The 20690-nt window shown below is 36.1% G+C and overlaps 1 protein-coding gene across 2 annotated transcripts in view; it reads left to right on the forward strand.

Moving 5' to 3' along the window:
* Eml5 (EMAP like 5) overlaps positions 1–20690 on the forward strand; it is a 115495-nt gene that overhangs the window by 68243 nt on the left and 26562 nt on the right. The window contains exons 22-32 of one of the 2 annotated variants that reach the window (XM_041633056.1): positions 625–777; positions 1943–2074; positions 3584–3672; positions 4811–4987; positions 7074–7275; positions 7891–8017; positions 11011–11025; positions 12865–12873; positions 14858–14936; positions 18788–18917; positions 20271–20369. In XM_041633056.1, coding sequence (XP_041488990.1) covers positions 625–777; positions 1943–2074; positions 3584–3672; positions 4811–4987; positions 7074–7275; positions 7891–8017; positions 11011–11025; positions 12865–12873; positions 14858–14936; positions 18788–18917; positions 20271–20369 — 1212 coding nt within the window. The remainder of the gene's footprint in view (positions 1–624; positions 778–1942; positions 2075–3583; positions 3673–4810; positions 4988–7073; positions 7276–7890; positions 8018–11010; positions 11026–12864; positions 12874–14857; positions 14937–18787; positions 18918–20270; positions 20370–20690) is intronic. The other variant, XM_041633057.1, reaches the window with a different exon arrangement.

Consider the following 20690-nt stretch of genomic DNA (forward strand, 5'->3'; position numbering starts at 1 on the left):
ACTATTCCATCTATCTTTTACCTCTGGACTTTTTCCTTTTCTATTTCTGTATACCTTTCTTTATATCTTTCTCTGTGGCTTGCTGGGTAGCTGGGTCTCTGGCCTCTGATGTCCTTCTTCCCTTGTTCTAACTTGCTTCTTTTTCCTCTCCAGATTTCGCCTTCTATTTATACTCTCTGCCTGCCAACCCTACCTGTCCTTTTCCCTGCCTCGTTGTTGGCTGTTTAGCTCTTTATTAGACCATTATGTGTTTAAGACAGCCAAAGAATCACAGCTTCACAGAGTTAAACAAATGCAGCATAAATAAAAGCTATACATCTTTACATTGTTAAACTAATGTTTCAGAGTGTAATGTGACACACCTTAAAATAATATTCTACAACAATTGGCTTTTTACTAGTTAAGAATTCTCTTTTTATCAGCTTTCTGTTAAGGTAAATAACTGTACATTCTTGTTAAGGTTAGAAACTCATTTGTTTTAACAGAATTTCTTGACTTCTTTTTTATGTTGATTTGAGGCCATAATAAATACAGGTTCCTCTGTATAATTAAAGGCTCTTAAAGCACATACTCTAAACTTGTATAAGTGACAAGAAATTCCCTATTGCTTTCCTTCTCTTTCAGGTGGGAGGTGCTGCTGCTTTTCTCCTGATGGAAAAGTTTTAGCTGTAGGTCTCAATGATGGAAGCTTCTTAATGGCAAATGCAGACACTCTAGAGGATCTCGTCTCCTTTCACCACAGAAAAGATATTATTTCAGATATCCAGTTTTCACCTGGTGAGATTGCATTGAAATTATATTTGATTATTTGCATCAATCTGGCAGTGAGTAAATGTGTCAACGTGTAATAATTTTCTAACTTACTTTACCTCAGACCATTCTCTCTGTCTCTCTCTCTTTGTGTGTGTGGTTTTTTTAGTTTGTAGTGTATATGCATGTGTTGTATGTACACTTGTAGAGGACAGAGTTAGGTGCCCTGCTCGATCACCACCCACTTTAGTCCTTTATGACAATTCCTTACTGAACCTGAAGCTAGGCTACCTGCAAGGTCAACAGTCCTCCTGTCTCTGACCCCAGCAATGTTGGGGTCACAGGGTGTAGTCATACCCAACTTTTACATGGGTATGAAGATCCAAATTTAAATCCTCATGCTTTCATTGCTAGAACTCTTATCACTGACCATCTCTCCAGCTCCAGAATTTTACTTTTTGATTAGGCAGTGGGGTGAAGTGTAAGAGCCCTGTACTTGCCAGGTACAAATATCTTGTTTAATCTTAATCCTTGTGCCAGTAATGTTCCAAATGATTTGAGGCCAGGACAATTTAGGTGGCCTTTAGTTTTCATATTTGCAAATAAAAGGGAACAAATAACTTTTTTTGATATAGTAATGCTTTTGAAGTTGCATGTTTCATGTTACCAATTTCTTTGATTCATTGTCTACTACAGTGCTGATTAAAATGACTAAATTACTAATGATAAGATGACATTTCTTATATTGATTCATGTCCATTTCTCCCCTAAACTTAGCAAGATTTTTCTGGAAGGATTGATTGTATCAAAATTGGAACATAAATGACTCTTTAAGATTTGCTGTCCAAAATATGGGAAGGCAGTGCTTAGGTGTCATCAGTGTGAGAGGATTTGTGCTTATATTCATGAGGCCTTCGATTTGTTCCCCAGAAAAACAATGAACAAAGTCAGAATATGTAAGATTGAAAATAAAATAAAATAAAATTGGCCGTACACTGAAAATTCACTTCATTTTTGTTATTAATATTCTTGAAAAAATATATTGCCATTTGACATCAACATTTATATCTGATTATAATATAATTTACTGGACGCTTAAGATTTCCCCCAAAAGATAAGTAGAGTTACCTCTGGTTGCAGAGTTAAACTCCTCCCACAGGTAGGAAATACCAAGCAAATGTTTCTGTTGTAGGTTCTGGGAAATACCTAGCCGTGGCGTCCCACGACAGCTTTATAGATATATACAATGTGATGAGCAGTAAACGAGTGGGCATCTGCAAAGGAGCCACCAGCTACATAACCCACATTGACTGGGACTCCAGAGGTAAGACTTCAGTGACTTGATACTGACAAGAGTGTCGTGGCGCTGGTATAGCTCTTTACAGGAGCCCCAGGTGAGCGCTGTAAAGTTCAGACTTTTCAGTAGCACATGTCATTCAGATGGGAGTACAGTAGGTGTTAAGAAGTTAATTTTAAAGTGATTCAATTTTATCCAAGAAAGAATTTAGTCATAATGTTCTGCTTTTTGTCAGGTAAGTTTCACGCATTTCAAATTTGGAAATAGAAATGTTAGTGAAGATTTTAAAAGCATTTCTTCCATGACTTAATTTACTATATGTTTTCTAAAAATCATCATAATCTTGTGGCATAGTATTTAATGAGAACTTCTTTGCAGATGTATAGCATATAACACTTTGAAAAGTTCAAACAAATGTTAAATATTTTAAATATCCTCATTTTAAAGGCTATTTCACATTTTCAGTTTTGTAAATTTCATGCTTATAAGGTTAAGATTTCACAAATATCCTTAAACTGTTTACTTGTACTTTTTAAAATTTGAAACAATTTTAACAGAACAATTTGTTTCAGTTTTCTTTTTAGTGGACATAGCAAGTAAAATAGTTTTATCTATTTGCCTACATAAAAATAAGCTTTTTATGAATGAAATTATTTAATTATAAGGGAATTAAGAAAATGCAATGATGTTAATATATTCACTATAGAGGAAACTGACCTAGGACCTTGCGCATGCTAGGCAAGTGATCTACCACTGAGCTGTGTTCTACCCCATTTCTCATTTTCCACTTTCACATGGGGTCTCACTTAATCCCACAGGTTTGCCTTGAATTTACTCTGTACTCCAGCAGTCCTTGAAATTGTGTGTTTGCTGTCCTAGTCTCAGTCTCTTGAATGCCTCAAACTTAAGTTTTCCTGTAAAGAATGCAAACAAGGCACATATATCCATGCAAAGACATAGCTATCACTTCATAGGGAGTAAGAGACTACTTGTTATGGAGCCAAATATGAGTGACCATCGCCTAGGAACACAGACTCAGGTTACTCCTAATACCATGTCCCAAGGTAGTAACAGTTACATGAAGTTTACATAATCATAAATCCAGGAAAGTTATAAATCAAGACATTTTAAAAGTACATTTGTGTTTAGACCAAGTAGATGGGTTATGCAAAGAGGAAGCTCTGTTTAAGGCTTCAGATGCTGCCTGCAGACATTAGTCTCTGGGTCGGTGGAAGCTAGAGCTATGAATATCCTAAAAGGATTTACCTAATTAATAGTCACAAACATGCCAGGTCTCCTGCAGAGGTGAGTTGTAGGTGACTTCTTAGGGAACTAAAGCTAACCCACGATAATTTGTCTCCAGACCAGAATATTCCATTCTCCCTAGAGAATTACACAAGTTCTGATCAGCCTGTGAGATGTTTATCACATGTTACGTTTTGTTTTCTTTCTGGGAATTTTGGTTCAGGGTCATGATCTTTGTATTTATTTGTTTTTAATATGTATGTCTGTAACTTTTAAATTTTTTCTTTTAAGGAAAGCTTTTACAGGTCAACACTGGTGCTAAAGAGCAGTTATTCTTTGAAGCTCCCAGAGGAAAAAAACAAACTATCCCCAGTACAGAGGTAGGAAGATTGAAGTGATGTTTATATAATTGACATTGATTGGAAAGCTAAGGCCTCCTTCCTACATGTGATGACCATTCTCACATTGTTTGGATAGGTCTGTGGGTGGCATTGTTTTACTGGGCTACATAGATACCTAGATGGGTAAAGGAAAGGGAAACTTTTTAAAAGAAGGAATCTGGGCCTGGTGGCTCACACCTTTAATCCCAGCACTGGGAAGGCAGAGGCAGGCAGATCTCTATGAGTTCTAGGTTACACAGGGTTTACATAGAGAAGCCCTGTCTCCAAAAAGAAAACAAAAGGAATATAAAAACTTGTATACTGGGGGCTGGAGAGATGGCTCAGTGGTTAAGAGCACTGTCTGCTCTTCCAGAGGTCCTGAGTTCAATTCCCAGCAACCACATGGTAGCTCACTACCATCTGTAATGAGATCTGGCGCCCTCCTCTGGTGTATGGGTATACATGGAGGCAGAAAGTTGTATACATAATAAATAAATAAATCTTTGAAAAAAAACTTGTATACTTAGCTGCACTTGAGTCACTGTCCTAAAAGGATGATAGTAGAGGATGTGCCATCTCCTTTGAAGTACCGTGTGCATGACCTCTTTTGAAGCCTGTGTACCTAAGATATTTGTTGTTTCAGGTATGTATGAGGGTGGGAGAGGAGAAGAGGGCAGAGATAGGGAAGGAAGAAGGAAAGAAAATTATTCTCAGTCTTGTGTCTTATAATATTACTAATTTGGCATGACCTAGGAAATGCTCAGCAGATTTGACGTGAACGGGGCTAAAGAAAGAAAGAGGCTCTCAGAGTCTTAATTTCTAGACTAATTGGAAAACATGTTTATGACACATTAATAGAGACTTAGATGCATAGTAAATATTGGTTTTGGCTAATCTTCGGGAAGAAGCAGTTTTACTTATCACTTTTTTTCAGCAGCTAGGACACATAGTATGTATATAGAAAGTATGTCCTGAATAGTATCATGTTGAAATTCTCTGCCGGTGGTGGGCCTGGGGAGCTATAAAACCAGTTTATAAAGGACAGTTTTCCTGTTAAATCTTAAGCAGTGACAGAGAAATGTTTAGACTTTGCATATTAAATATTAGAAACTTACAGCATTTTTTTATATATTTTTAGGTGGAAAAAATTAGTTGGGCCTCATGGACAAGTGTCCTTGGTTTATGTTGTGAGGGAATTTGGCCAATAATTGGAGAAGTCACAGATATAACTGCCTCTTGTCTCACCAGTGACAAAATGGTCCTAGCCACAGGAGATGATTTAGGATTCGTGAAACTGTTTAGATACCCAGCTAAAGTATGTGTTTTTCTTTAACTTATCTAATGATCATTGTAATGAAAGTGGTGAAAGTAGCATGATTTCATTGTTTTAACATTAATAATGCATAGATAGGAAGTAATGCTATATCACCAGAGGTTTGGAACTGTTTTTTCTATTCTTGGCATTATATTTATAGCTTTTATCTAAAATAAGTATTATAGTTTACTAAACTGTGCCTTGGTTTGTATGTTACATATTGTACAGTGCCTTATTTTGTATGTTATATTGTATAGTGCTTTTCATTATTAAATATATAAATATCTCTCCCTCAATGTTCTTTTTATCACTATTAAATAAATTTTATAATTATAAGTATAAATATAACTTAAATATATATCATTAGGAGTCAATATAAACTTTATAAATGTAGATTTTACATTAGAAAAGAGGGCAATTTAATATTAAATATTTAAATAAAATTAAATAATACTGATTAATGTCATGATTTTTTTCTGACTCCAGATAGTACAGATTCTTTACAGTGCTACATTGCCTAGGCTGTGTTGCTTGGTTGTTCAACTCATCTTTTTACTAACCTCTGTTCACACTACTGTAAAACTTAAGGCTCTGCTTACTACAGAAATAAAACCTTGTGTATAGAGTGCATGGGCATTTACTTCCTAGTTGTCATAAATTACATTATAGATTATAATCTAGCATCAATATGAATATAAACAAAATTTGAAATGGGATGCTAAAAATATATCATGATATTTCATTCATGGTAACCTCAGCTGCCCATATGAGCATTTTTAGATTCTCACTGAAATGAAAACATAGGTTTAAAACTTCTTTTTGGGAGCTTGGGCACTTAAATAAACACCCCAGACAGGGAGTTTCTACTCAGTGGGAGAAGGGAGGAAAAGAAGGGGGAGCTCACTATAGCAAGAACCACACAATTTTAGAGAAACTCTGTGCTTTGAAGACAGACTCCTCCTCAACATAAAAATAAAAGGGTTGGCCTTTTCCATCTCTCCTCCGAAGAGGCAGCTTCTGCCTTGCTCCCTTCTCCCTACTTTTCCCCTTCCCCTCTCTGTCTCTCTGTCTCGTCTGTCTGTCTGTCTGTCTCTCTCTCTGCCTCTCTTAGCTCTTCTCCCTTCTCTCCTTCCCCCTTTCCCTTCCATAACCCACTAAATAAGTATCCCACTTACTCAGAAAAAAAGGGGTCTTTATTACATTTATCTGTGAGGAATAGCACATGTGCCTCATGGCCTGTGTACATATGGAGGCCAGAGGACAACTTGGAGAGTCGCTTCTCTCCTTCCACCAAGTGTTCTGAAAATTAAACTCTGGTCACCTGGTTTTGCGGCAAGTCCCTTTGTCTGCTCAGTCATCTCACCAGCCCTCTCATTTTCATTGTCTTCCCCCCCACCCCCGCCCCAGAGAACTCACTGATTTTGCTACTCACTATGTTTTGCTTACTTTTAAAAAGGTTTTCACATTTTTTTTTCTTATTTTTTGAATGTGGGGATTGGTGGGCATATGTGCACATATATGTCTATGTATATGAGCATGTGTGTGACCTCACATAGAGGTCCGAGGATACTTCCTGAAGTTGGTTCTCTCCTTCTGCAGCATGGCGTCTAGAGAGCACATTCATATCATCAGACTTGGCACAAGTGCCTTTCCTGTACCTGCTGAGCTATCTCCCTGACTACCATGCTTTATTTATTTAAGAAACTTTAACAACTTCGAAAAGATGTTCACTTAAAACCTGCTTATAGTTTATGATCTCAAATTTACTTGTATAATTAATCTTTCCTGGGTCTATAACTTACAGTTCACTTGGTATTTAAAAGGGAAATGTAATTCTGGAGGATGTAGTTCTATGGTAGAGTATCTATTGCCTACTTAGCAGGTGTGGAACATCAAAGGACAAAAGAAAGAAAGAAACTATGTGTAGGTAGTACTTACCAAAGAGAGGGCAGTGAATTGAAGTGAAATAATATTGTGTGTATACATATTATATATATGTATATAATGTATATATATGTATATATAATAAAACAAAAGTTTCCATGCTAGAATTCAAAAAGCATGTCTGAATTTGTTTTATTTTCAGGGAAAATTTGGAAAGTTTAAGAAGTATGTGGCTCACAGCACACATGTCACAAATGTTCGCTGGACTTATGATGACAGTATGCTGGTTACCCTAGGAGGTGCAGATATGTCTTTAATGGTGTGGACAAACGAAATGGAGAACTATCGAGAAAAAAAGTCTTGTGATAGTGAAGAATCTGATATAGATTCTGAAGAAGATGGAGGTATGTCATTTTAAAATATCTTAATAAAAACAGAAAAAGTAGCTCTACTGATTTAAACTACAGAAGTTAAAAAAATAAGTAGTAATGTGTTTGAACAACTGTGTTTTTATTGTTTGGGTCAGTTTTACAACAAAATTGTTTTTGTGATTCATGACTGGCATGTATTGATGGCTTAGATATTCACCATGTAAGACAGCCAATCATATTTTAAGTGCTGTTAAAAGCTTTTATGTTCCTGAGCTTTATATTTTAAGATCATTTTTATTTTCTTAATATGTCAGTAATATCAGTAATTATAAAAACATAGGATGAATAATTTAACCACCCACACTTAACAGTTGAAAGTATATACTATTATAATTATGCCCTTATGTTCATAATATTTTTAATAAAAATGAGATGACTGAGTTCATATTTGTAGCTTGTGGTGCATAATTAGTGATAATTAGTAGACATTATTACATATTACTAAATATTCTTCACATAAATCTTTCTAGTTCCATATTTAGTAATGCAGCTTTAACAATTTATTTTTCACTGTTGGAAGAAATAGAATTTATAAGAATGTAAGTGATCACCTTGCTATCGTTTGATAACCATTGTATTTGATGGTAGGCTATGACAGTGATGTGACAAGAGAAAATGAAATCAGTTACACCATCAGAGCCTTATCAACCAATATCCGCCCAATGCTTGGAGTCAAGCCTCATTTGCAACAAAAAGAGCCATCAGTTGATGAGAGGTAATAATAAAACTTAAAGTTAGGTGAGAAAATGATAATGATATAAAAATTGAATTATATATAAAATTGAATTATCTATAAATTTTCTGTAGACGCTGCTAGTAATATATTGAATTATGCAGTTGTTGAACCACTGTTAGAAACTGTCCTTAAGTGCTCTTGGTGTTTACACTGTCTTTACAAGGAGTTTAGGGAATGTCATATCCATATATAAAGTTACTATGACTGAAGTAATCTTATTTGCTGACTTTCATAATTGTGTGTGATAGATTAGGTGTGACCCCGTCTCTAAAAGCCCTCAATGAAGGATCAGATGCCATTATTTCAAAAACTGTATCCACAACATGAGTTGAAGTGGAATTTCTTTACTGGAAATTACTGGTCTTGGTATAGGATCAACACAAGCAGAGCAATTTTATGAAAAGAAAACTCCTGTGTTTTTTTGTATATACACACAAGACATGTTTGTGTGATTGTATATGAACACAATGTCAGAGAAAGACCTTGGCTGTTAGATCTTGTTTCTCAGGGGCCACCCATTAATTAATTAGAGACAAAATCTCTCACTGGGCCTGAATTCCCCAAATATCAAAGTCTGCCTGACCAGGAAGTCTCAGGGTTAACATCTGTTTTGTTGGTTTATTTTGTTTTGTTTTTTAACATGGGCTCTGAAGATTGAATTTAGGTCCTCATGCTTGTAATGCAAGTACATTGCTGACTGAGCTGTCTCCCCAGCCCAGCAGAGAACTTTTTAGTGAAGTCTTTGCTGAGAAGAGAATTTGACCTAATGCATTCCTAGTCAAGGATGGAGAACAGTGAAGAGGCATTAAGGATTTGAATGTGTAGCTCGGTGATAGAGTACTTGCCAGCACGTGTGAGGCCTGGGCTCTATTCTAAGAACCACAAACAGAACAAACTGAGCCAAAGTACAGACTTCACAAGTGAAGAGGTTTTAAGAAATAATAAAAAGACATTGTCCAGAGAAGGTGATAACAGGTAATGTGGATGGGATGCTACCCACTGCTAGTGACTTCCAGAAAAGGCTGTGATGAAGGAAACTTTAAGAAGTTCATGTTTGATGGAAAAACAAATAACATGAAACGTGGGCTTAATGTTCAGGCATAGAGGTGAAGTTAGGGGTGAGCTGTACCTAATAATGGGGAAGGAGACAGCTAGGCACTCTAGGACTCACTGTAGGCAGTGTTCCCAGGGAATGCAGCTCCGCTCTGCTTCAGGTACTCAGTGTGTCCATAAATGTTCAGGTAACCACAGTGGGTGGTCATCTAAAGAAGAGTCAGAGGGTGGTGTGCATTTGTTCTGTGTGAAGAAGCAAAGTATAAAATTGTTAGAAAAGTCATTCATACCATGATCTGAATACTTATATTAAAATTCCAGGGTAAGGCAGCTTGCTAGAAGATAGTGTCTAGTGCTAAGTTCATACATTTGGAGTCAGACAAAAGGCTAAAATAACCATTTGTGTCATTCATTTATCAGTTGTTTGACCTTGAAAAATATTAGTCTGTTCTCAACCTATGTCTTCACTTTTGGCAGAATTAGAGCTATAATCCTTATCTATGGGTTATTTCAAGTTCTAAATAAAACACTCAAGAATTAAATATTAATAATTAAGAAATATATCTTTACTAATGACCCACTCTCATTTAATGAAATATAATGTGTGGTGACACTAGCACTTGGGAGGCAGAAGCAGAACTCTGTGAACATGAGGACAGCCTGTTCTGCAAAGCAATTTCTAGGTCAGCCAGGTCTACAAATTGAAAGCCTGTCTCATTGAAAATAAAAAGAAAGGAAAAGAAAGAGTAGCCTAAAATACTAATCCTGAGATTAAATATTCACAAAGAGTACTACTACCTTGATATTTATTAATTACAGGAACACATATAAATAAACAGATAAGGATTTTGTAAATTGAATATTTGAAGAATTAGTATTATTTAAGGAAATTATATCTTCCAAGTAATAAAAAATTAAAAGTACCATAATCTCTTTCATAAGTTATTGATTTTTTTCAATAAGAAATGTTATCATTCAGATCAGTTTGTTATATAACCTAACTTTACTCTAGAAGCCACACTTGGTCACAGTAAAGCTGATTTCTCTTCACTGGTGAAGCCTTTCATGTGATGGCAGATGTAAATATTTTCCTCTTTTGAAATTGTTTAATGTTTTCATTGCTGTAACCATTTCTGTTAGGCTTTTTGTTTGTTTGTTGACTTTGTAGCCCAGTCAGGCCTGGATCTCACTGTGTACAGCACCCCAGACTTGCTTCCTATGCATACTTTTTCTGCCTCTACATCTCAGGTGCTGGGATTATAGGTGGAAGCCAACATGCCCAGCTCTAGTTTGGATTTTTTGTAGCTAACTTCTCAAATTTATTCTTGAATTTTTTTTTTTGCATTTCATTCTCAATTTCTGTAGTGTCAGTTCTGCTAAATTCTTTTGAAAATGCTGAGACAGATGTCACTAATGTGGCTCATAAGAGTCCTCATTTTCACAAAAAATAAATTAAAAGGAGATCAAAAGAGATACTTTTCTTGCCCGTTTTGAATATATTACTCAAAGTATACTTTAGCTATTTAAATAGTTGTTTCATATTTTAATGTTAGCCATTAAATATTAATCAATTACTTCATAATCATCTAAGCATCAAATCACCTACTTCAAAGGAAATATTTCTGATGACAGTTGATTACTACTATAGTTTACTTCGTGGATTTTTTTCTGAATGATTTTGATAGTGATATGACTTTATTTTTCAATAAATATATTATGTAAATATTTTGTACATAAGGTGGTTAATTTTAATCAATTTCTAGTATTTTAATTAAGATATCCAAAACCTGTTATAAAATTAGAAATTTTGTGTTTTCTTAAAGTTCTTTTGATGTTGCTTTTATTTTGCTTATTGTTATGTATATTCACCATCAATTTCCTATGTGTTTTCCCACTTTCTTCTCCTTTTCCTTTCAAAGACAGGGGGTAGTAAGGTAAGTGTTTTTTAAAGAACATATTTTATTAAAATGTTTATTTTCTATTTTGATCCCTAGAGTATGTCAAGGCATTAATTTTTACTATAAAATATTTACTTACACCTGACAAAAAGATTAGAAAATGAAATGTGATTGTTATTTTGTAAGTAGGCCTTCATTATAATTTTACAAATGACTTTTCATGAATCCATGAATTTTAGTACTTCCTTTAGATGCCCATGAAAACTAGCATAATTATATGTATTTATCAATGGAAGATTATTCACTTCATAAACATTTGTTCAACATAATATTATTTAATATACTCATATATTTAAAAATAGGATAATTATGGTATTTTGTGTTTAACAAAATTACATGAATAAAAAGGCTGTAGGAGCACTGGCTTGCAACACCCTTCAGTGAGATGAAAATGTCCTCAGAGCAATTCTAAAGGAGACATCATGGAAATAAGTCAATTTTAGAAGTAAGAAGATAATACTTTCTTTAAAAATGCCGGGAGTTAAGGATGAAAAGTTCATTTGAGACCAGATTGTTCAGAAACCCATTCGGTATCCTTGGATAATTTGGCAATTGAAATTAATTATCTTGGAAAGTCATTGTGTTTTCAACAAAGTAATATGTAAAGATGACTTTAGAGTATGGCTTGACCTCTGAACAGGCTCATATAAACTTACGTGAATTTAACAGAAATGAAGCATCCAGACCTAGTTCTGTATGGAAAGTAGTGTTTAGTACTGAGTTCCACATTAAAGCCATTCTGAATACCGTAGAAGAAACCAGAGTGAGGGAAAGTTGGAAGGCTGTTGCTAAGAGCACTCAGTTCTTTAGGAATCACTTGTCTGAAACATGAAGCTAGGTGGAGTTGTAATTGCTGTCTTGGATATGGACAGCTTTTTATGTGCAGTAACCTCGCCATGGAAGTGTGCTTGACCGACCATCTGACAGGAAAGCTGTGGAAGACTTCTGTGATCCTTTCAGTTCTGTTAGTGATGATGTTATCATCACTCTCCTTCCACTCCTGGCTCTCAGGTGGTAGGCAAATGTTCCACACAGCTGCATCCTCAAATCTTGTATTTTTGTTTTATTTTATTTTGGTGGTTTGAGCAGAATCTTAAAGTTGTAGACATAGCTGGCTGGCATTTGAGACCCCTTCTCCTTAGCCTCCAGAATGCTGGGATTTCCAAGCTTCATTCTGTTATTAAGAGAATTTTTCTTTTGGGGAAGAGGAGAGAAAGGTAGTTTTGTTTTGAGACAGTCTTGCTATGTAGTTCTGACTGCCCTGGCACTAATAGTCTTGCTCAGGCTAGCCTTGAACTCACAGCAATCCTCCTGCCTCGGCTTCTCAGAGTGTGGTGGCATTATAGACAAGTACCAACGCGCTCAGTTGGCATTCTTCTTTTAAATGATACTTGCTTTGCTTACAAACTCCGTAAGGCCTTGAATGACAGAAACTGCCTGCTTGAGTTGGTACTTGGAGAACTTTCTTAGATTTGCAGGATGGTCTCATGAGACAGTTTCTTTAAAAGCAGCCCCAGTAATACCTGACTAAGGTCCTCTTTTCCTTTCTTAAGAACAAAGATAAGATGAATGGCCCTCTAAAGTGTGAAAACATTCTGAATTCTCATACGTCTTTCTTTTTTAATCTTCTGGTTTATATGCTATTAATGAACTAATTTAAGCTTAAGTACAGTAATAAAAACAAGGCTTTAATGTGTGCAATACAGTTTATCCGTGCTAAACCTAACAATATTTTATTATGTGAGATTCTGCAATAATATTTAAAATTCAGATATGTGTTAAAATCCTTTTCCTATTCTTCTCTGCTGCTGAAAGAGGATCCAGGTAACCCTCTCCTCGCTATGTTGACAAGACCAAATTTTGTGTTTTTGTCACCTCTCCTGTTTTAACTATTGAGCGGTGATGCCTTGTTCTCTACCCCTGTTCCCACTTCCCTCTCTCTGGAGGAACATCTTAATTATCTTAATTATCTGGCTTCCATAAGTCACTGTATCACTAACATTTTATGCATCCAAATTGTATAATTTTATAAGCCAGATAGTTTCATTTTAAGCAGTAATATGAATCATGTAAATAATATTTATAAAATTTAAATATGCTTAATTGTTGCATAAGGTTTTTTAGATAAAACTTGCTAACAGGGTTAGAATTAAAGCTATCAGATTCTTACACAATAAAAATTCACAAAAAGTTGACTTGGAAGAAAAGCTAGGTTTTCTGTCATTTTTTGAGCTAGTTCTGGTAGGAATTTTTTTAAATGTTAAATATTATTAATTTACTTCTATTTTTACTTATGAGCATTCAAAAATGTGAAGATTTGAACTTTAAATTTCTATGATAACTTGGAAAGTTACACATACTTGATGAAGATATTTTTTATGATACCCGTCAGTCATGCTCAGTACATACTGTTTCATGCTGTATGTGAATATGTACATTTATTTAACACTGTTTTACACTACTTAGTATGAAATCCAGGCTTTGCTTATGCTAGGCCACTATGCTGCCACCAGGCTAGATTCCCAGCTCTCTGCATGTATTTTATATTATATGTTCAGTATGCGCCAGGGCTGGAGTGATGGCTCAATAGTTAAGAACACTGGATGGTCTTGTAGAGGACTAGGTTCAGTTCCTACCAAACCGGGTGGCTCACAACCATCCTTAATTCCAGTTCCAGGGCATCTGACACCTCTTCTGACCTCTGTGGGTTCCTGCATGTACATGATGCACATACACTCAGACATGCGTGGGCTTGTGCACACATGTGTGCATGCACACACGCACACACACACATATATTTTAAAAGATGCAACATTTCTTTTAGCCTTGCAAATGTGTAACTTGACAATACTTTTGAAGTCTAGTTATATGGCTTTAATAAATTATTAAATGTTTGAAGTTTTTATAAAATTAATGAGTATCATTTTTAATTTAGTTATAAATTGAGTTTAAAATTTAGAGAGGACTTAATGCATGATTTAGATTCTGTGTTCAGATTATAAAATATTTGAATTTTGAGATGGATTGAATGGTTGAGATGGACTAGTAAGTGACTTTTAAAAATTAAGTAAAAGATTTTACAAAAGTTCTTCCACAATTATATAATTCAGAATATGAATCTATACCCCTGTTGGAATAGGAAACATTTTACTAGATTCTGAGCAGATTAAGAGAGGGCTTGATTCAAAAGCTATTATGTAGGGAAGGGTGATAATTATTCCATAGATTAGAGAAGGAGATTTGGAGACAGTAGTTGTGGTAATGGCTTTTTTTTTAACTTTGCTTTGTGACTATAAAATGACTTCCTTGAATAACTTTTTGGTGTTGATGCCATTAGCCACCATGAGAAACCTCAGGGAGTGTGACAGTAAAGGGCGTGGAAGAGCATGAAGGACAGGCCGCTATAGATGTGAACTCGTGAGTTATGTTACCAGCAGTACAGAAAGTTCATGTGATCCAAATTCACTGTCAGAATGTTTATATATCTGCTATGTGAGCCATAAGGGATGCTTTAGAGCAGCAATCCAGACTTTGATGATAATATACCCATCCAGAAATGTTTGAGTGTGTCAAACTAACATTCTTATCCTATTCTTATGCTACATTATTTTCATTATGAGACACAGACCAAAGATATAAAAAGTAAAAATGAATAAAATTATTATTTCTTTATACATTAGAAATTATCAAGCTACAGAACACAGTCTAGTAAAATGAGAGTAGGCTCCCTTTCTGGAGGGCAGGTTGGGAGACCCAGTGGAAGCCCCAGGTAATTCTGTCTTTCCTGCTTCCCACCCCTCTATTCCAGGCCCCCAGTGAGTAGGGCCCCACCTCAGCCAGAGAAACTTCAGTCAAACAATGTTGGCAAGAAGAAGAGACCCATAGAGGTAAGGAAAACAAATTACCCAATATTCCGAAGCTTCCTTTTTATGGAACCTTTAAGTTTTGCCTTTAGCTTTCATGAAACTTGGTATCTTGAATTATCTTTGCTTGGTTGGTTGTAAAAGTTGTTTGCTTAATTATTATTCAGGTCTGAAATTTGGATTGATACCCTCTGCTGTTCTTAATTTCAGATGAGTCTTTTACTCTTAAATAAATAATATCCCGAGTTGGTCTGTGTCTTGGAGAATGTCTAAATGTAAATTTATATGAATGATTTCCTGGGTGGATAGGGAAGCACAGATACCTTGGTGGTGTCTTATAGTTTGTAAATTGACTTTATAAATTAACTAGAAAATACACTATTTCTGGAACTTTTTACCCCGTGTGATACATTTAATATATAGGGCGCACGGAGAGTGTTTCTCCTCCTATCTTCAATCAAGAAAATTCCTCATAGACAGTTCATAAGGCCAATGTCAGCAGCAAACAAGCACATCGTGCTAGATCCAGCATGGGGAAAGTGCACAGCTGCAGGAATACAGATGACTCTACTCCCTTCCACCATCCATAAGGCAATGAAAAGGAATACTCCTTGTTGTAGGAGCCTCTGCCAGACCTTTACTTATGTATTGTATTTACTTATGTATTGCGTTGGGTTCTCCTGGGTGTCTAATTTGGACATAGAACAAGTAACTGACACATTCTTTTGAATGTAAGAAATGTACCAATGTTTTGGTTGTGAGCATAGCCTTTAACGGCTGAGCCATGGAAAGATCTCCCATGCTTTTAGATAGGTAGCATCAACATAGTAAAAATGGCAATCCTACCAAAAGCAATCTATAGATTCAATGCAATCCCCATCAAAATCCCAACACAATTCTTCACAGACTTTGAAGAACAATAATCAACTTCATATGGAAAATCAAAAAACCTAGGATAGCCAAAACAATCCTGTACAATAAAGGAACTTCTGGAGGCATCACTCTCTTTGACATCAAGCTCTATTACAGAGCTACAGTAAGGAAAACAGCTTGGTAATGGCATAAACACAGAGAGGTTGAACAATGGAATCGAATTGAAGACCCGGATATTAATCCACACACCCATGAACACTTGATTTTTGACAAAGAAGCTAAAATTATACAACGGAAAAAATAAAACATCTTTAACAAATGGTGCTGGCAAAACTGGATGTCAATATGTAGAAGAATAAAAATAGATCCATATCTATCTCCATGCACAAAACTCAAGTCCAAATGGATGAAGGACCTCAATATAAATTTGACCACACTGGAACCTGATAAAAGAGAAAGTGGGAAGTAGTCTTCAATGCATTGGCACAGAAGGCCACTTCCTAAATACAATACCAGTAGCACAGACACTGAGAGCAACAATAAATAAATGGGACCTCCTGAAACTGAGAAGCTTCTGTAAAGCAAAGGACACAGTCAATAAGACAAAAAGGCAGCTTACTTAATGGGAAAAGATCTTCACCAACTCCACATCAGACAAAGGACTGATCTCTAAAATATATAAAGAACTAAAGAAATTAGACATCAACATTCTAAATGACTCAATTAAAAATGGGGTACAGAACTAAACTGAGATTCTCAACAGAAGAATCTCAAACTGCCAAAAAATATTTAAGGAAATATTCGATATCTTTAGCATTGCAAATCAAAACAACTCTGAGATACCTTCTTAGACCTGTCAGAATGGCTAAGATAAAAACACTAATGATAGCTTATGCTGGAGAGGATGTGGAGTAAGGAGAACACTCATCCATTGTTGATGGTAATGCAAACTTGTACAACCACGTTGAAAATCAGTATGGCGGTTTCTCAGAAAATTGGGAATCAACCTACCTCAGCATCCAGCAATACCATTCTTGGGCATATACCCAATCATATGTAGTATGATACTCAGTCATACTACAAAAGCCTTTGTTCATCTATGTTCATAGCAGCATTACTTGTAATAGCCAGAACCTGTAAACAACTTAGATACCCCTCAACCAAAGAATGGATAAAGAAAATGTGGCACATTTACACATTAGAGTACCACTCAGCAGGAAAAACAATGACATCTTGAATTTTGCATGCAAATGGATGGAATTAGAAAACACTATTCTGAGTGAGGTAACCCAGACGCAAAAAAATGAACATGCTATGTACTCACTCATAAGTGAATACTAGGTATAAACAAAGGACATTGAGCCTGTAGTTCATGATCCTAGAGAAGCTAAGTAATAAAGTGAACCCAAAGAAAAACATGTATAGACCCACCTAGAAATTGGAAACAGACAAGATTTCCTGACAAAATTGGAGCATGGGGGTAGGGGGAGAAGGTAGGTTAGAAGGGGAAGAGGAAAGGAGAAGGGGAGGGTTGAGGAGAACTTGAGGGAATGGGATAGTTGAGATGGAGGAAGGACAGAGATGAGAGCAAGGAAAGAGATATCTTGATTGAGGGAACCATTATAGGGTTAGCAGAAACCTGGCTCTAGAGAAATTCCCAGGAATCCTCAAGTATAACCCACGTAAGACCCTAAGCAATAAGGGAGAGGGGGCCGAATCTTGACTTGCTCTGTAGTCAGAGTGATGATTATCTTAAATATCAACATAGAACCTTCATCCAAAACTGATGGAAACAGAGGCAGAGACCCACATCGGAACACTGGACTGAGCTCCCAAAGTCCAGTTGAAGAGTGGAAGGAATGAGAATATGAGCAAAAAGGTCAAGACCATGATGGATTCACCCACTGAAATAGTTTACCTGAGTTAATAGGAGCTCACCAACTCCAGATGGACAAGGAAGGAACAAGCATAGGACCAAACTAGTTCCCCTGAATGTGGTTGACAGTTGCATGGCTGGGGCAGACTGAGGGGCCACTCGCAGTAGCACCCGGATTTATCCCAACTGCATGTACTGACTTTTTGGGATCCTGTTCTCTTTGGATGTATACCTTGCTCAGCCTAGATATAGTAGGGAGGGCCTTGGACCTTCCACAAAGCAATATGCCTTATCCTCTCTGAGGATTAGATGGCGTTGGGGTGGGAGTGTGGAGGGAATGGGAGGAGGGGAGGGGATACAAACTTGGATTGGTATTTTTTTTAAATCTAATAAATTTTTAAAAAGAAATGTATCAATATTTAACACATAAAAACTTAAATATAGTCTATTGGAATGAGATGACCTTATGGTTCCCATCTCCTTTTTATAAGTTTATATTGAAAATATGGAATGTGTGATTCCAATGCTGAAAGCAATATATGTATGTATGTATATATATGACTGCTGCACCCATGAAGTCACAGCTGCAAAAGACTGGGCCCATCAGTTATCTACCATCAATACGGAATAGACTCAGAGGCCCCTCTCCCTGAGGAGCTGTAGTCAGTGGTTGCTGGAGGAAAGAAATCGTGTTCTTCAGGGGTACAACTCCTGGTAAATTGTCCTTTCCTAAGTGAATAACTGACACACACACACACACACACACACACACACACACACACACACATCAGCAGTCAAAGGTAATGGGACACCAAGAGATGGGAAAGTAAGAGGGGAACTTTTGGAGAAGAAGGGGTTCAATTGGAGGGGGATAAGAGGATAGTGGGGGAAGATAATCAAAGTATATTATGTATCTGTGTATATGTATTTATGTGATGTATATATAAAATTATGAAAGGCTAAAGAAAATTTAAATGTCAAGTTTGATTTTGAGTTAGCAGTTTATAAAAATCTAAAGCGCATTCTCCTTTTGACAGAAAATGCTAGTATGGTCTGTATCACAGAGCTCTAGAGAACATTTACACAGAAAAAAATGCCATGTGCAATGGTTTTGTCATTGTTATAGGACCTTGTGCTGGAGCTTGCTTTTGGCTATCGAGGCAGAGACTGCAGGAACAATGTGCACTACTTAAATGATGGTGATGATATAATTTATCACACTGCCTCTGTTGGAATTCTGCACAATGTTGCGACAGGTAGGAAGTCTTAATTCCCTGTACACAAACTGTCTTTAATTTAAAACTTCTTATCTAGCAGCTTAAAAGTATTTGTTAAAGCTATAAATAGTATTTTTATTTATTTTATTTAAATTTTGGGGGTTTATTTTTGTTTTTGTTTTTTTCAAGACAGGGTCTCACTATGTAGCTTTGATTGGTCTGGAACTTGCTATGTAGACCAGGCTGGCCTCATGCTGTAACTAATAGAGATCTGCATATCTCTGCCCTACGTTGGTTTTGACTGTTTCTCATCAGTTGGGGTTCCATTGTAATGTTCAGAGAAGTGTCTACAAGTTTATATTCCATCAATTTAATTAGCAGCCTATAATTACTTGTTCGTTCCTTTCACTACACCTTCTGCTCTGGAAAACAGAAAACACATTTCAACTTGAGAAGTTTTGTTTGCTTATTCTATCTATCTATCTATCTATCTATCATCTATCTATCATCTATCTATCTGTCTTATTTATTTATGGAGACAAGTTCTTCTGTTGCTCAGTCTAGTGTAGAATTCACTGTGTATGTAGCCCAGGCTGGCCTCAAATTCAGATCCATAATGATCCATCTGCCTCTGTGGGATTGCAGGTGTGTATTGCCCCACCCAGGGGCTTTGAGGAAGTATAAGTGTAACATAGCTGTGTTAGTGTAATTGTTGAGGTTGTGGAAAACCTGCTGTGCATGGTCCTCTATAATCTACATCCAACCTGCTGTCCTGACTTCATTTCCACACTATTTTACCTCCTATTTTATTTAGTCTTGTTATCTTCTTCATGGAGACTCTAAAAGGTCCCTTCACTGAGAGTACTGTGAGAGGAACCATATTAGCTTTCTGATCAAAAACCACTACTTACAATCTGAATGTGAAATATGAATAAACAGCACCCAGATTAATAAGTGAGAAATTACTTTGCTTTTCCTGTGACTCTACTAAATTTTTTTCTTTACAAAATCAAAGAGGGAAGATGATAGAAAAGTAATCAAAGTCTTCCATAATCTTAGAACCTGCTTACTTTTCCATCTATATTGCTGACTTTCATTACCATCCACGTCATTCAGATGAACCATGTGTATGCACAATTAGCTACATCCCCAGCCTTTTGTTTATCTGTCTCATGGCATTTTGTATCTTCAGCTCTATGTGGTTTATCCTTTTCAGGGCTCTATCCTTTTAGATTATCAATTTATTTGTCATCCTTTTGCTAGTAAACACTTACATGGTAAATGCTCAAAATAAATTTTGAATGAACAAATTAATCTATTGTACTAAATAAGTACATTTGGCTCTCGCATTTTAAAGTTTTCAAAGTTAACTTTCAAATTCTTTCTTTATAGGGACTCAGAGTTTTTATCAGGAACATAATGATGACATTCTGTGCCTCACTGTAAATCAGCACCCCAAATTTATCAACATAGTGGCAACTGGCCAAGTAGGTATGTTTCTATATTTCAAAAGAAATAGTCTGAAACATTTACTTTGTTCTAATGATTTCAATACCCTAGGGAAAAAATTGAAGTGTATTGAATTGTGAACTGCTCAGAATACATGTGTGCATATGGAACTGAGCCTGATTACCTTGTTTTCTGTCAGGTAGCTTTCTATTATTTATCTGAATAGCTCAAACTGTTGTGTAAATAGTTGACCTTTAGCTTTAGTGGGAATTCCTGGTCTGCCAAGTGGTCAGATTCAAACCTTGGAGGAAGGATATAAAGGAGACCCAAGAAATTAACTAGACCAATGGGGACAAACCCTTG

Source organism: Microtus oregoni, unplaced genomic scaffold (genome assembly GCF_018167655.1).
Source record: "Microtus oregoni isolate MIOR12 unplaced genomic scaffold, Mior012 000043F_ref0000047, whole genome shotgun sequence".
Classification (NCBI taxonomy): Eukaryota; Metazoa; Chordata; class Mammalia; order Rodentia; family Cricetidae; genus Microtus; species Microtus oregoni.